Genomic DNA, 16,741 nt, shown 5'->3' with positions numbered 1-16,741 from the left:
CTACCAGTTCGAAAGCACGCCCTAAAGTGCAAGTAGATAAATAGTTACTGCTCCGGTGGAATGGTAAATAGCCTTTCTGTGCACTGCTCTGTTTTAGTTGTTCCGTAACTCCAGAAGTGGCTTAGTCATGCTGCCCACATGACCCAGAAAAACTGTCTGTGGACAAACGCCGGCTCCCTCAGCCTGCAAAGCGAGATGAGCGCCACAACCCCAGAGTCGTCTGCGACTGGACTTAACTGTCAGGGGTCCTTTACCTTTACCTTGATATAATACTAGGGCCTACTTGCACAAGCATTTATTTGGGTATTTTCCTGTCCATCCTAACTGTTCTGGTCACTGCAGGAGAAGTTTCATGAGCCCCAGACTTGCTCCTACATCCTGCTTCATGTGCAACTTTTGTGCAAGCCAGATCACAAAAGGAACTGGAATGCTGCTTTCTCTTCTCTGAAAACAACACTCTTGTTCTCAGTGGATTTGTCCTTTGTTAACTTCCATGAGAGGTTCTCTGCATGGCAGAGGAGAACACATAAGCTCTCAGTTCATTCTCACATATGGTTGCATATGCCATCTATGTGCCAGGTCACAGTATGATTCAGAACACTGAAAAAAATACCTCTTTCTCTTAGGGGATTGGTACTTTGAGATTCGGAGTCCTTACCACCTGTACACTATCACTTGGTAAGCATGATCCATTGTTTAATGATTCAGTATCCACAAAATCAGTTTCCCACCGCATTCCTGTGTATGTATTCCTTCAGAAATCAAGGAAATGAACAACTATCTGACTTTTAGAAGACATCAGAAGGCAGCCCTGTTTAGGGGAGTTTTTAATATTTGAAGTTTTATCATGTTTTTACTATTCTGTTGGGAGCTGCCCAGAGTGGCTGGGAAAACCCAGTCAGATGGGCAGGGTATAAATAATAAAATTATTATTATTATAGTATGTATAGAAACAGGATCAGGCCCAGCACCCTCTTTCATCATTAAGCTCTTCATGCAGTGTAATGCAGAACAATGCGAGTCTAACCACGCCAACACTGCGCCTATAGGGACCATATGGAAAGGAAAGGTGGCAAGATCTTGCTGCCATCATGTGCAATTGCCAGAGGCCATTAGAGCAATATGAATCTCTGCCAAGCACTCTGTGAATTTATGAAGTGCATCCAGAGGCAAGCCGCCAATGGCATCATTCCTGCTGATCCAACTCTAAAGAAATTGGGGGAAAAGATTGCGATAGGACTGAACAATTGGAGATATCCCCAGATACAAAGGGTGGGTTAAAAAAAATAGACTCAAAGAACCTACAGCTTTTAGTGACATTTGGAAGGAAGTATGTGAATAATTTTCTTCTAAAAGGAGAGCCACGCTGCCTCACAATTGCATAGAGCAGTAGTGGCCCTGCTGAGAAATATATGGACTGTGTTCCGCTCATTTTATTTTCTCATGTTGAAAACAGCTGATGGGTTCTCCAGCTGAGGCAGAACTTCTACAATTAGATTTCCTTCTGTTCGTTTGTTACGCTTCTATCCCACTCTTCCTTCAAGGAGCTCAAGGTGGCAGGCACAGGGATATCCTATTTTTAAGCAGCAATAACAAAAACAGCAACCATGTGAGACAGAGTATTCTGGGAGATAATGAATGGTGTTTGAAGAAGGGTGGGATACCCGGGGGGGTGGGGTTGGGGGAGGTGGAAAGACTCTTGGAACTCTCCTATGGCCATGCCCCTCTCCCAATACCACACCCCTTCCTGTCCCACATCTAACCATGCACTTCCCTGCTCCCCACTAAATTTCTCATGGAACACTCATAATGCCTCTTGCTTGCCTTCATGAAGGGTGTGAGGGTATGTAGAAACTAGACTAATGTACAAAGGTAAATATTGCATTTGTTGCTCTGCTAATTTTTGCCTTTGATCTCACTCACCACTGTCATTTCCCTCCTGGATGGTTTGCATAGAGGAACCCTGGAACCCTGTGACCCTGGAACAGCAAAATGTTCCCTACTCGTGTCCTATCTCTAGAATATCCAGTGAGGTTTTAAAGCCGAGCCTTAAATCAAACAGAATCAAACTGAGAGTTAACTTAAATCAAGAACTACCAACAAGCATACCTCTAAAGCTCTACATGGCCTGGGACCAAGATACCTTCATGCAGCTTATTTTAATATGTGTGGCACGTGGTCTGATGAATATCCTTCTTCATCTCAATTTCCTCAAGGGCCTAAAAGAGACAGGGTCTTTTAAACTAAAACAGCCTTATTGAATGTCCTCCCTGGGCCACAGTGACCCTCATACTGGAATAACCTGGCTTCTTAAGAGTATCTTCAGGAATCATGTAGCATAAATTTGTTTCCAATGTTCATAGCATCATAGAATTGTAAAGCTGGAAAGGGACTACAAGGGCCATCTAGTCCAATCACCTGCAATTCAGGACTCTTTTGTCCAATGTGGGGCTCAGACCCATAAGACTCTCATGCTCTATTGTTGATTGTGTAGTTTTCTGTGGGGTTTGCTGTGATGTGGTCCAAGCTATTTAGAGCTTTAAAGGGAAGAATCAGTACTTTGAATGAGTAGTGCTACTACATAATTTTTATCCTCCTTTCCCCTTTAGATAGCCATGTGTATTACTTCAGTTGTGAAGCACAGAATTAACTCTTCTCTTCTATCTACCACCACAACTCTTTGCTTCAAAACTCCTTCTACATTCCTGATGTGTTAGAGCAAACAAAACAAAACCTATCAAGCCAGCTAACAAACAAAACTTTGCAGACTCTGATTTAATTTCTCTCTCTCTCTCTCTCTCTCTCTCTCTCTCTCTCTCTCTCTCTGAAAATGTGCAGTACAGACAACTCCCATCTTGTGTGCGTTCGAGGCCCACAGGACTGCTGATGCACACACCGTTTTCTGCCCCAGAAGGTGGGGTGGTGGTTTTTACACATGCTCCACCAATATGTTTGGTACCTTGGAACGCAACCCCTGCACAAATGGGGGAGTTGCCTGTAATCATAGCACCATCATGACTGCAGGAATACAATGGCAACTACTTCTGCTGCTTTGATATGAAACATGGAAATAGAAAAGGGATAATATAATAATAAAATAAGCCTTTGTAACCAAGTCTGAATTGAACCTGGAAACTGACAACCAAGATAGGTGGACCCATACCAAGTAAAATGCCCAATCCAACCAGAAGCATTTTGAATCAAGTGAAGTTTCCAGACACTGTTCCTAGACAGCTCATACCTCTCACTAAAGCATGAATCCTTTTGGCCTATCTAGAAAGAAAAAAAGCTTATGGATACTAGCAGTACCTGGGCGTTCAGATAATGCAGTGAGCAGCCTCCTCTGTGTGTGTTTCAGACTAATACAATACTTTAATTGATTTGCTTCTTGTGCACACTTGTAAGTCTGGAAATCACTGAACTAGAGCTATTTCAGCAGGTGTATAAAGCAGCCTGGAAAGTTGGCAGGTATGTATAAATGAACACAATGGAGGGCAGGGAGAGACTCCGACAGTGATGCTAAAAGGCAAAGGAAATGCAGGCAGTACAACATACGATTGCTTCACTGTTAGATGAAGTGCAGATGGATGTGCAAACCATTGTTCCGGATCAATGTGGAAGCATTAGATCATTTCCTAATTTTAAACGATATTTTGGTCTTCTCAACATGCATATCAAAATTCCTCACAAATGCCAAATGTATGGAATAAAGCCACTCATTCCCAAATTTCGCACAACAAGATAAAGGCAGGGCGGTTAGTAGTAGCAAATTGCAACCGTCTAAGAAAACCAGAGAAATTCCCTGCTTTCATTTAATCAAAAATTGTGGTTTCAGACACAATTCTGGTTGACTTAAAGACAACAGGGCTAACACTAGGAAATGGTTGGTAGCCACTTGGCCTTGCTCAGTGCTGCACAATAAACAAACAAACAAACAAACAGGGTTGAGGGTAAGTGTCAGCAGTGTCCAAGGGTGCCAACCCTAAATAAAGACATTTAAAAGCACATTCATGATGCTAAAGATTTCACCAAAATTATCAAGGGGATTGAGCAACTCTCCTATGAGGAAAGATTTCAGAATTTCAATCAATCAATCAATCAATATACTTTATTCGACCGATAGTCAGAACAGATTTCAGAATTTGGTATTTTTTAGTTTAGACATAAGGCAAATAATAACATAATGCATGGCACAGAGAAAGTGGATAGAGACAACTTTTTTTCCCTCTCTCATGATACTGGAACTTGGGGACATGAAGCTTAAAGTTGGAAGTTTCAGGATAGGTAAAAGAAAGCAGTTATTCACACAGTGCATCTGTCCGTCTCAAGAGACAATGGAGTGTGCCTCCAGGGGTGAAGTTAAACTGCTGGAGAATCACAGTGCCTGCTGCGGCTAGAGAGAGAAGTAACTCATAACCATAGCTGCCAAGTTATCCCTTTTTTAAGGGATTTTCCCTTATGCTGAATAGGCTTCCTTGCGAGAAAAGGGAAAACTTGGCAGCTATGCTCATAACTCCTGCCTCTCTGGAGCACAAGCAGAGTAGTGGGCATGGAGATCCTGGGCCACCCAGATGACCAAACCCATGCCCTAGGCCTCACCGATGTGGTCCAAAGGAAAGCAGTACAATACATTTGGTTACAGGTAGGTAGCCGTGTTGGTCTGGATCGAAGTAAAATAAAAAAATTCCTTCAGTAGCACCTTAAAGACCAACTAAGTTTTTATTTTGGTATGAGCTTTCGTGTGCATGCACACTTCTTCAGATACCATACATTTGGTGGAATACATTTGGTGTCAGCTTGGCTGTTGGAGTTGCCAGAAGGAAGCATACAAGGTGCCATCCTTTGTGTAGGTTTTACTCCTTAGCCTTTTCTTCTCCTGAATATGCCCCACAAGGTAGTGGAGGTTTAGAATCAGAGTTTTCCTTGTCCTGGATGTTAACAAGCACCATCTGCCCTTCTGCCCATGCAGTAACTGTCTTCTTGATTGTTGGACCCACTATTGGTCTCATCCACTAAATCTGCCAGAGCCTGTCTTCACATGCAGAGGAAGCCCCTAACTAACTGAGGGTTTGAGACCCATCAGCTACCTCCACCTGGTTTAGCTGGCCAGTCAAAGCTGTTTCCCTGGGAGTGGCCACTGTTGCATGCTGCATGCTGACAGCCTGTAGGAGCAACAGGTGAGAGCTGAGTGCAGGGTGGGAACCAAAGGTGAACAAACTACCCCAGAAGGAGCACAACGTGTCCCTTACCAGAGGTACTACCCTTTATATGGAGATTATGGAATTTAAAGGCATAAACTCCTTTAAACTCAATACAATTTGAGATCCCCGTCTGCCTTTGGTATTAGTGTAACATATGCTTCAGTCCAGGAATGTGGTACTTTCCCTTTTTCAAAAGTTTGGTTCATTATTTCCTGTAGTGGGGCTAGTAATATGTCTTCTTGCCCAACTACAGTACAGACCAATATCTTTACTAAATTGTGACTATACACTTTTTGCTAGAATAATTGCAAATAGATTAAAAGAGATATTAAAAGAAATAATACACCCCAATCAAGCGGGTTTCTTACCAGGGAGATAAATATTGAGTAACACCAGGAATATTGTAGATATTTTGGAACATTTAGAATTTAAAACTGATAAAAAAGTAGCACTTTTGCTGCTGGATGCATAAAAAGCATTTGATAACGTCTCCTGGCATTTTATGAAAAAAACAACTAGAAATATTGGGAGTAGAAGGGCAAATGGGAAAGGCAACAGAAGTGATATACCAGCAACAAAGAGCAAGGTTAATTATAAATGGAAACTTGACTGAAGAATTTCCAGTTACAAAGGGACAAGACAGGGTTGCCCCCTTTCACCCCTGTTATTTATATTAGCTTTGGAAGTTTTGTTGCAAATCTTAGAAAAGATAAAAGGAATTACAATTGGGGGGGAAATCATATAAAGTTAGAGCATTTGCAGATAACTTGATAATAACAACACAAGACCCAAAAGAAAGTATCCCAGCAGTGCTAGAAGTAATTAAAGCATACAGAAAAGTGGCAGGCCTGCAGGTAAACTACCAAAAAAACTAAGATACAACAGCTGACAGGATTAGAGATTAGAGATTAAAGGCAAGGTAAAATATCTAGGGATCTGGATATCAACAAAGGGTATTAAACTTTGAAGATAACTACACCAAAGTATGGAAAGAGATTAAGGAAAATATGGAAAACTGGACAAGATTACAACTCTCTCTATGGGGCAGAATCTCGGTAGTTAAGATGAATAAACTTCCCAAAATGATATTTTTATTTCAAACAATACCAATATTGGGAGGGATGAAGTGTTTTTAGGAATGGAGAAGAGAGAGGAGGCTTTGCACTTCCCGATTTACAACTATACCATGCAGCTGCAGGTCTTCTACAGCTCAAAGACTGGATAAGAGATTCAGATGTGTTGGATTTGGAGGAATATGATAATCGATATGGGCGGCATGCCTATCTAATTTATGAGAAGGTGAAGGTACATAGGGGTTTCCTGAATCATGTACAGTAATAAGGAAATCATTATATAAGATCTGGATAAAATATAAAGGAATATTGGAACAAAAAATACCTCTGTGGACCTCGCCGACAGAAGCGATGGCAGTTAAGAAAAAGAACATGGCAGGGGTATGGGCCACATGCCGAGTAATACTAGAAGAAAAACAGGAAGAGACAACCCTTAAAAAGTATGAAGAAATTAAGGAATATCTGGCAGACTGGCTGCAATATTTTCAAGTAAATCAAAGATTAGTTATTGACAGGAAAATAGGTGTTGCAAAAGAAACATCGAAATTTGAAAAAGAACTAATACAAAGTAAAGGAAAATATATCTCATGAGTCTATGACCTATTATTGGAGTGGGAATTAAAGGAAGAACAGGTAAAGATCGTGTTGGTAAAATGGGTGCAAGACCTAGGTCACAACATTCTTGTGGAACAATGGGAAAAACTATGGCAAGAAGACATTAAGTTTACAGCCTGTTATAATCTTAGGGAAAATACTATTAAGATGATGTACAGGTGGCATAAAAACAGGTCACCCATATGTTGGAGATGCAATAAGGAAAATGGGTCTTATTTACACATGTGGTGGAACTGTGTGGAAATTCAAGAATTTTGGAATAATGTATATGAAGAAGTAATATATATATATATATATATATATATATATATATATATATATATATATAATAACATTAAAAAAAGACCAGAAATATTTCTTTTAAGTATATTGCCAACTGGGGACTTTCCCAAGGGAGTTGAAGGAAGCAGTGGTGCATCCTCTCTTAAAGAAAACATCTCTAGATCCTTTAGATCTATCCAATTACCGCCCGGTTTCGAATCTTCTGTACCTGGGTAAGGTAATTGAGAGAGCAGTTGCCGAATAGCTGGGAAGGTTTCTGGATGAAACAGTCAATCACCCATACCCCTCCCCACCCTTTCTCTACATATAAGCATCTGGGGGCTTCTGTTTCAGTGTATCTGAAGAAGTGTGCATGCACACGAAAGCTCATACCAAAATAAAAAAACTTAGTTGGTCTTTAAGGTGCTGCTGGAAGGAATTTTTTTTATATATTTTGTGTGGTAAAAGTGTAATTAACAGATAACGTACATTGAGAAGGTTTGGAAGTCTTTTTTAAAACCTCAACTACTTTTTCTTCTTGTTTTTTTCTTTCTTTTCTTTCTTTCTCTCTCCCCCCCCCCAATAAATTGTAGTGCCATGTATATTGTGAGGTATACAAAGTACCTTTGCTTCAGTTGCCTTCATTTTTGCTACAAACAAAAACAGAGAGTGTTGTATAAATGTATATTTTTGAAAATAAAAAAGATGGAAAATAAATAAAAATAAACTCAATACGGTTTCTTTCTAAGCAGGCATGCATAGGATTGGACTAACACATAGGTTGTGCATTTCTCTTTTAATATATGTTACAAAACGCAGCCACTGTTATGTTTTTAACATGGCATTTCAGACACAAAGGCAATAGATTGTACAAGTAAAAGTGGACAGAGAGACAGCTTTTGGAACTCTAATAATCACCAGACACTAATGAAGCATTAGAATGCTGTTGTGATTACACGCTTACAAGCCATTTGCAGCCCTGAGTTCATAACATTGTACATGCTTCTAATGTTGGAGTGCCATGAGCTGCCTTTTCATTATATATTATTGTCTCATATTTATGATGTGACATTTTTGCTAAATACGGCTAAGGAAAAATCCATCATGAAAAGGTCTGTTAGATTATAGGCTCCAAGAAGCTGCCCTTTTAGCACAGACATAAATTTGCTTCAGCTAATAACATGGCCTGTTTGGAATGTAATCAGCACACTTACAGGTAAGAAACTTCCAGGGGAGGCCATTATAGCCTTTGAAGCTAGAACAAGTCACCTTGAATTGGGGGCGGGGGGAATATACTTACATTTAACCTTAACTACAACGTTTAGCTCAAGCACCCCTATTTTGCAATGTGAGTTTAGGACTGTTCCTTCTGCAAGGAACACAAATGAAAGAACACACAAGGAGAAAGAAAATGATAATCAGACATACACACAACATAACCAGTCTAACAAAGCTGATGTTGAAGAATCATTGCTTTGACACTGGTAATCTTTGCTTCTTCCAGTACACTGGCATTAGTTCGCTTGTCTTCCCAACTGATGTGTAAAAATTTTTGGAGACAATGTTGATGGAATTTTTCGAGGTGTTGGAGATGGCGTTTACACTTGGTCCACGTTTCACAAGCGTACAGCAAGGTTGGTAGTACAATAGCTTTATAAACAAGCATTTTGGTTTCCCTGCGAATACCCCAGTCCTTAAACACTCTGCACTTCAATCAGGAGAAAGCTGCACTCACAGAGCTCAGGCAATGCTGGATTTCAGCATCAATGTCGGCCCTTGTGGGAAGTTAACTGCCCAGGTAGCTGAAGTGACCAACATTTGTTGCACTGCAGAGGCATTGTTTTGTGCTTGTTGGTGCAGCACTTTGGTTTTTTGGATGTTGAGCGATAGGCCAAGCTTTTCGTAAGCTTCTGAGAAGATAGTTAGGATGGTTTGGAGGTTATCCTCTGAGTGTGCACACACTAAGTTGTAATCAGCGTACTGAAGCTCTATGATGGAAGTTACGGTAACCTTACTCTTTGCTTTCAGCCTGCTTAGATTAAAGAGCTTTCCTTCTATTCAATATATGATTTCTACCCCGGAGGGGAGTTTCCCTTCAATAAAGTGTACCAATGACTACTAGCGATGATGGCTGTGCCCTGCTTCTACCATTCTTTGTGATACACCTCTGAATGCTAGCTACTAGGGAGGACATGTGTGGAAAATGTTGTTGGGCTCATGTCCTACTTGCTGGCTTTTCTTAAGCATCTTGCTGGTTACTGTGAACAGGATCCTGGACCTGATCCAACAGATTGATCCAGAGCCAGTGTGGTGTAGTGGTTAAGAGCGGTAGACTCTGGGGAGTCTCCGCTCCTCCACATGCAGCTGCTGGGTGACCTTGGGATAGTCATACTTCTCTGAGGTTTCTCAGCCCCACTCACCTCACAGAGTGTTTGTTGTGGGGGAGGAAGGGAAAGGAGAATGTTAGCTGCTTTGAGACTCCTTCGGGTAGTGATAAAGCAGGATATCAAGTCCAAACTCTTCTTCTTCTTAAATTGTTACTATTTATTTGATTTATTATGTGCCGTTCACCAGGGCTGGTCACAGTAATTTAAAAAAAATACAATATCAAAAATAGTTTAAAACCAAATTACAGACCTCTAAATACTGCTTTGGAACAACTAAGAGTTGGCTTGATGGGAGAACAAGCACGTGGGTGGGTGATTAATTCTGGTTGCTTGCTGAAGAAAAAGACTTCAATACCGTGCCCTGTTCTTATGATAAGCAAAGGCCAGCTTGCAACAGGCTGCAAACCATGCTGTGCTCACTCTATTCCTTATTGTAAGGTTTGGGAGGGGGATTCACCTGTGCAGGCACTTTTCCTCAAATGCTTATGGCATCCCTAACATATAGATTGCCCTTGACAGAAAGCAAGTAATACAGATACAATGAGAAGAATAGAATTTCAGAACAAGAATGATATCACCATGAAAATTAATGATGTGGAAATCAAGGCACAGACAAAAATGTAAAGGCATTGATAAAAAGAAGAAGAAATAAATTGCAACTTTCCGTGCAAAAGAAGATAAACGGAAATGCACATAACATTAATAGAAATAAGAGCCATAATTTATGCTGTTTACAAGGCAGCTGATAAAAGTTATCCCTGTCAGCTGAACTTGTTTTTAAATGGACCATTGTTTCATTAGAAAATATTTAACATGTGTGGATAATTAACTTTCCCAACTATTGTGGTTTCTTTGTCATTTGAGGACAAACACAATTTCCCCTTAAAACATATTTTCTCTACTCATGAATATTTGAGTTCCCTGCCTGGCCTAAAAATAATGAATATAAAATTGTAGACTATTAAAGCCACAAATCTGTCTCACACAATTTGATAAAGCATTGAAGCTTTAGGACAGGAGATGCTGTCCAATGTCAAAGCAGACTTCATGATTTGGCACTTTGCTCTAAACCTTGATTTTCAAAACAACCAAGTTTTTCCTATCTAGAATTTTGCTCTACAGGTCATTGAAGCTCAGTTAAAACTACTGTAACTGATCTCACCTTCTAAAAAGCAATAAATAAAGCATGAATCAGATCCCCCTCCCCCCCACACTATTTAGGTACTTGTCTGTCACCTTTCAGGTGAAGATGGGGAAACTATGGCCCTCCAAATCCTGTTGGTCTATAACTTCCATCATCCCTTAAAAGTAAAGGTGAAGGGGCCCCTGACCATCAGGTCCAGTCGTGTCCGACTCTGGGGTTGCGCGCTCATCTCGCTCTATAGGCCGAGGGAGCCGGCGTTTGTCCGCAGACAGCTTCCGGGTCATGACAAAGCTGCTTCTGGCGAACCAGAGCAGCGCACGGAAACACCGTTTACCTTCCCGCCAGAGCGGTCCCTATTTATCTACTTGCACTTTGATGTGCTTTCGAACTGCTAGGTGGGCAGGAGCTGGGACTGAGCAACAAGAGCTCACCCCGTCGCAGGGATTCGAACCGCCGACCTTATGATCAGCAAGCCCTAGACTCTGTGCTTTAACCCACAGCGCCACCTGGGTCCCTTTCCATCATCCCTAACCACTGTCATGTTACTACTTGAGCTCGATGGGAAGTCCAACAAAATTTGGAGGGTCATAGGTTTCTCATCTCTGTTTTGAAGCACAGTTCTTCTAAGGTGTGTTCCATAAAACAAAAATGCAATATACCCACTAATTAAGAAAGCACTCATCCTACCCCCCCACCCCCGAATAAAACACCATCCACAGGCAATTTGATCGAATAAAACTATATAACAATACCATAGCTAAGCACAGCAATATCAGCAGCAGCAGGCCAGTAACACATAATTAAAAACAGGGTAAAACAAATCCCAGCACCATTTCTACAGCAACAACTACATAATTTATGAAAAAGCAAGTCGAAAATAAATGGGTCTTCAAAACCCACTTATAAACCTGGAGCAAACTGTGCTGCAGGCCTGCATTAAGATGTCTGACTGGACTGGAGGGGGCAGGGGAGACCCTGCTAATAAACCATATAAGTTTCCAAACCTGTTGGGCGGGGGGAGGGCCTGAAAATAATAGTCAAGTTTCAGGCGACATAACTACCAGCTTTTAATTATGGCAAAGCTTGCCATGCATTAACATCAGGTTGCTAATGTCTATGCTTAGCAACACACCATTTGTTGCTTGTGTTTTGCACTGAAGCATGCTGTGACATTCTCCTCTGCATATTTGATGTTCTCTATCAGGGCCGGGAGACCTCCAGTCAAACAAAGGGGGCAAAACACAGCTCTCCAGGCTTCTCCATTTGTCCCCCCAATACCCCCCACCTGCCCTTCTTGAGTACTTTTTCATGGCTTGAGGGTCTCTGGAAACGTCTCTGACTTTTGCATAGCTGGAAGAGTCACATCCATTGCTCTGTCCACTTTTGCATCTGACCCCAGCCACCAGTGGCAAATAGGACCTGAACATTTTCCCATGAGAAAATGTGGACCACTGGCTGAAAACGGTCTCCCCACCCTACAGGGGTGAGGAGCATCAAGCAGAAAAAGAGAGACCTGGCTGTATGAAGCTCACCCCAATCTAATTACATTTGTTAAATTAACTATAGTTTTCCTACAGACTGAAAGATAACAGTACAGCCCACATAAATATTATCAAGCATACAGAACAAAGAGGATGAATGTGGGTTAAACCACAGAGCCTAGGGCTTGCCGATCAGAAGGTCAGCGGTTCGAATCCCTGTGACGGGGTGAGCTCCTGTTGTTCAGTCCCAGCTCCTGCCAACCTAGCAGTTCAAAAGCACATCAAAGTGCAAGTAGATAAATAGGTACCACTCTGGCGGGAAGGTAAATGGCATTTCCGCGCGCTGCTTTGGTTCGCCAGAAGCAGCTTTGTCATGCTGGCCACATGACCTGGAAGCTGTACGCCGGCTCCCTCGGCCAATAATGTGAGATGAGAGCCGCAACCCCAGAGTCGGTCACTACTGGACCTAATGGTCAGGGGTGCCTTTCCCTGACTTTTAGGTGTTGAACACATTTCCAGGACATTGTTTTACTCAGTGTGATAGAGCTACTAGAGATCAGTGTGACGCTCGCAGGAAGTGTCAGCAGTTTTCTTCAGCTCCCCTCTCCTCCCCCCCCCCAAAAAAAATAATCCCCAGGAGCCAGCCCTTCACAAACTCACCAAGGAAACTACCGTAAATAGAAATCAGTATTTTTTTGACTGTAGATTGAAGTGTTTTAAGGTGTTCTACCTCAGAATAAAATTGTGTAAATGGGTCATAAAGTTTGGAGAGTCCAAGCTGTTTATGACTCTATAACACACAACCAACTTCAAATAATAATAATAATAATAATAATAATAATAATAATATTGTTTATACCCCACCCATCTGTCTGGGTTTCCCCAGCCACTCTGGGCAGCTCCCAATCGAATATTAAAAACACAATACAACATTAAACATTAAATATTTCAGTGATGCTGCTGGAAATTTCAACACATTTTTAACATATGCAAGTGCTGTACTCATCTCAGCTTCATTATGGGAACTGAGTGTCGATTTAGGGAGGGTTCAGCTCTTGTGGCTTTAACTGAGCAATTAATCAGTTAAAGGTTTCTTGTTTTTTACATCACCCTACCATCATATTGTTTGAAAAAGGAATAAGGGAATAAAAATATAGATGCAATTCAATAAACTAAATCTGGCATTATAAAAACAGGTTAAATTAGTCAGCAGGATTAAAACTGCTGCACCAACCTCATCATCGTCCATTCGCCTTTTCCTGCTTCCTTCCTGCCATGCATATAGAGTGCTGGTCAATTAACTTTGATAATTCTACTTAACTGACATTATCTGATCTTCGAGAGCCACCTGCCATATATTGCATGTATATATAGAGACTATGGGTGACATTTGGAGTATCATTATTTCTTGTATTCCTCCTTGCTAACTCTGAATCCCCACAGTAAATCTTATCTTTCTCCCATGCCTCCTGCTTTTATCTAAGTGGTGGCCAAAGCTGCAGCACCGAATGAGGCTGTTTGAAGAAAATCAATGATCCTATGCTCTGTAGTTCAAAGTCGCGTCAAAAATGCTGAGCTCTTAATTTGCTCCTAATCATTTCAGAACTGCTTTTGTTCAGCTGGTCAGCCGAAACAGAGACGGAGCAGTGGAGAGCAAACTAAGTTTCCTGGACTCTCTAGTAATGAATACGTGTTTTTGGACAGAGCCCCCAAGGACCCTGAAAAACACAGGAGGCCTGTATTTATAAAGGAAACAGTACAAAGATCAATAAGCCCTCCAAAGAATAGGGAAACAACAGCTACTTCTCTAACCCTTGTTTTTCAAAGCATTCTTTCCAAGAGATATTTCTGTAAGTAATCAAGATGCTTCAGCTTTCAGCCACTGGAGGTGAGAGATGTCTTTTCACATCATTTTTTAAAAAATAAAAATAAAAATGCTTTTTATTAAAGGTATTGAAAAAAAAACAACCAACCCTGTTAACAATAAAAAAGATAAATGTCTCCAAAGTCATACATTATTGCAATACAACATGACAGTGGATTTTACTTTGGCAACCAAGTTGACAGGAAAGTCTCCCTCCAGAAAGATAGTCGCATAATAAATTAATGGGTACAGAGTTTGAACAAATTTATCTGTCAGAGCCACTCCTCTGGCTTCCTTGAATTCTCGGGTAAGAGTCTAATCAAGTGCCAATTGCCAGACTCTTATCATACCAAGTTTTAAGAGGAAGATTGTCCATTCCCCTCCAATTCCTTGCCACTAAAGTTTGGCAGTTAGTTACTAACAGTTAACAGAACCTAGGTACTGATGTCTACCAACAAAAAAAAAAAACAGAAAGGAATGCAAGAGTAGGATCAGGCATAATCATTTGTCTAATAAGTTACCTAAGTGTAGAGAAAGTTGCAGACCCTAAAGTCTTGGCTGATGGGCCCTCACATCATAAATGAAACAGTGCCCCACATCTCCTCCAACACAGAGGGGGAAAGCAGGGGTTTGTGCAGCTAAGCTTGATGAGGTAGCCAACAAATGAATCCAAAACCATACACCAGACCACTGAGTCTCTTTTCATTTTTCTTTTTAAAAAGTGTCAAGCTACACACAGGTCATGTTATTCACTTGTCGCAAGCTTCAGTGGGCAGGTGTAGCATGGCCGCCCTAGTTTTTCCTCCCATACATCCAGTGACAGATGAATGTGTCAATTTCACTTTTTCTCCATTTCTAAATTTCACAACCTTAACTTCAATTCACTCCTTTGCAATATTGTAAAAGTCTGCAGTAAAATTAATATGCATTTACGTGCAATGTATGTATCTTTGTGTACATTTTCTTTGTCTAGTATAATGATTTCTACAAGCAATCTCCCCTCCCCACCCCCAAATAGCATGGATTTTGTATTTTCACTAATGCACTTTTTGTGTGTATGCACTCTTTGGTTGTGGAACATATAGAGAAGTGTGAGTTTCAAAGAGTTGTGTTTGAGTTGTTTGGGCAGTGCAAATATGAGAAGTTTTCATTAAAATGAAACTACATGGATTTCTTCCCCATGCCTACATACACTCCACATGGTTTTCAGTTCTGCTTCTATTGGCCAGTCAGACATTTAGGCTAATTATATCCGGCAGTCACTATATGATAGGCTAACAGACCATCTTCAGGTCAAGGGAGAGAAGAACATGGCAGAGTCATGTGAAAGAGAGACAAAATCTTGAATATTGGTTATCTCTTGCTTTCTGATGGAATGAGCTGATCAGCAGAGGAACAAACCTTCTAAGGAGGGGCTGGATTCCCCACCTATCAGGGATGTAGGGAATTTTCTGCATTGGCCTCAGGCAGAATATATTGCTGTGAGACCCCTTCAAACTCTTACGCATATATGTGCACAATCTAAGATTCATCACTCAAATGTAAAGATAGGGGCAATTGGATAATAAAGAATGTCCCTGGGGAAAAGGACAATTAGTGCATATGCAATATTGTCCATTGGGAATACTGTCAATGCTTCAGGCAGAAGTGTTTACCAGCCATTCTATATGAGATAATTAAAAAGAAAACTAGTGCTGCCTACGAATTGATCCTGGAACCTTCTGCAGACCTTAGGCTCATGTGCCACCGAGTTACCATGTGCATCAACAAGATCTACAATGTAACCCAAATAACAACTGCTTTCAGAAAAACACAATACGATGAGTTACAAGATTTCTCATTTCCTAAAATTATGGTTTGTACAAAAGCTAATGCATTTGCATCAAAGGAATTGTCAACTGTCATCTGAAAATGAATGGGCAATGTTTTCTTTTAGTGAACCTCATTCTGTAATTTGACTTTAGCATCTGCTATTGAAAAGAGGATGAGCAAGATAGCTGAAAAAATGTAAGAACTTCAGTTCCAATGTTTCCAGGAAAGACATTTCCAGAAAATGTATTCATTTGTAGCAAGCCATATTTTGATAGGATGTCAACAATATTTACCTTGTCCTGAAGTTTGTAGGATGTGGATGCCCATCATATAATGATAAATAATCGTATTCTTCTTCTAGAGCAAAAGACTGAAATACTATCTGTATTCTGTTTCTTTCTTCTGCAATTATTACCCACGTACAGTTTGCGCCATTTGGATATCCATATGGGAAGCCGGGGCTTTCTATAGTACCATTAAGTCCTTTTAATGTTCCACCACATGTATAAATAAATCCTGCAAAAAAATGAATAAGAAAAAAAGAGTAAATTCATTGTCACCACACATACCTTATTGAATGAAACAAATTATTCCTCACCTTAATAGATCAGTTATATATTCTGCTCCAACTCTGCCAGATATTTATCTAACTATAGTAAAACACATCTTTGGCATGTCAGTCCCCTATGGGTCTTAAAATCAAGTAGACCTTTCTGTGATAGCTCCTAGATTGTGGAATTTACCTTATTTCCAATTTGGTGAATTTAGGATCAAGATGTCATATTTTTAGCGTGCCATTTGGTTGTGACATTCATATTCCAAGTCATAAAACTGTAGAGTTGGAAGGGACAAACAAGAACCATGTGGTCCAAACCCCAATTTTGCCCAATGTGGGGCTCAAAC

The 16,741-nt window shown here is 40.7% G+C and overlaps 1 protein-coding gene across 1 annotated transcript in view; it reads right to left on the bottom strand.

Annotated features, from left to right (window-relative positions):
- Positions 1–16,741, bottom strand: part of CSMD3 (CUB and Sushi multiple domains 3) — a 584,303-nt gene that overhangs the window by 460,020 nt on the left and 107,542 nt on the right. Inside the window, exon 2 of the mRNA XM_060277658.1 lies at positions 16,132–16,354. Coding sequence (XP_060133641.1) covers positions 16,132–16,354 — 223 coding nt within the window. The remainder of the gene's footprint in view (positions 1–16,131; positions 16,355–16,741) is intronic.

Source organism: Zootoca vivipara, chromosome 8 (assembly GCF_963506605.1).
Source record: "Zootoca vivipara chromosome 8, rZooViv1.1, whole genome shotgun sequence".
Lineage (NCBI taxonomy): Eukaryota > Metazoa > Chordata > Lepidosauria > Squamata > Lacertidae > Zootoca > Zootoca vivipara.
The sequence above is the reverse complement of the archived record's forward strand: the minus strand, read 5'-3'. Positions and strand labels throughout refer to the sequence as shown.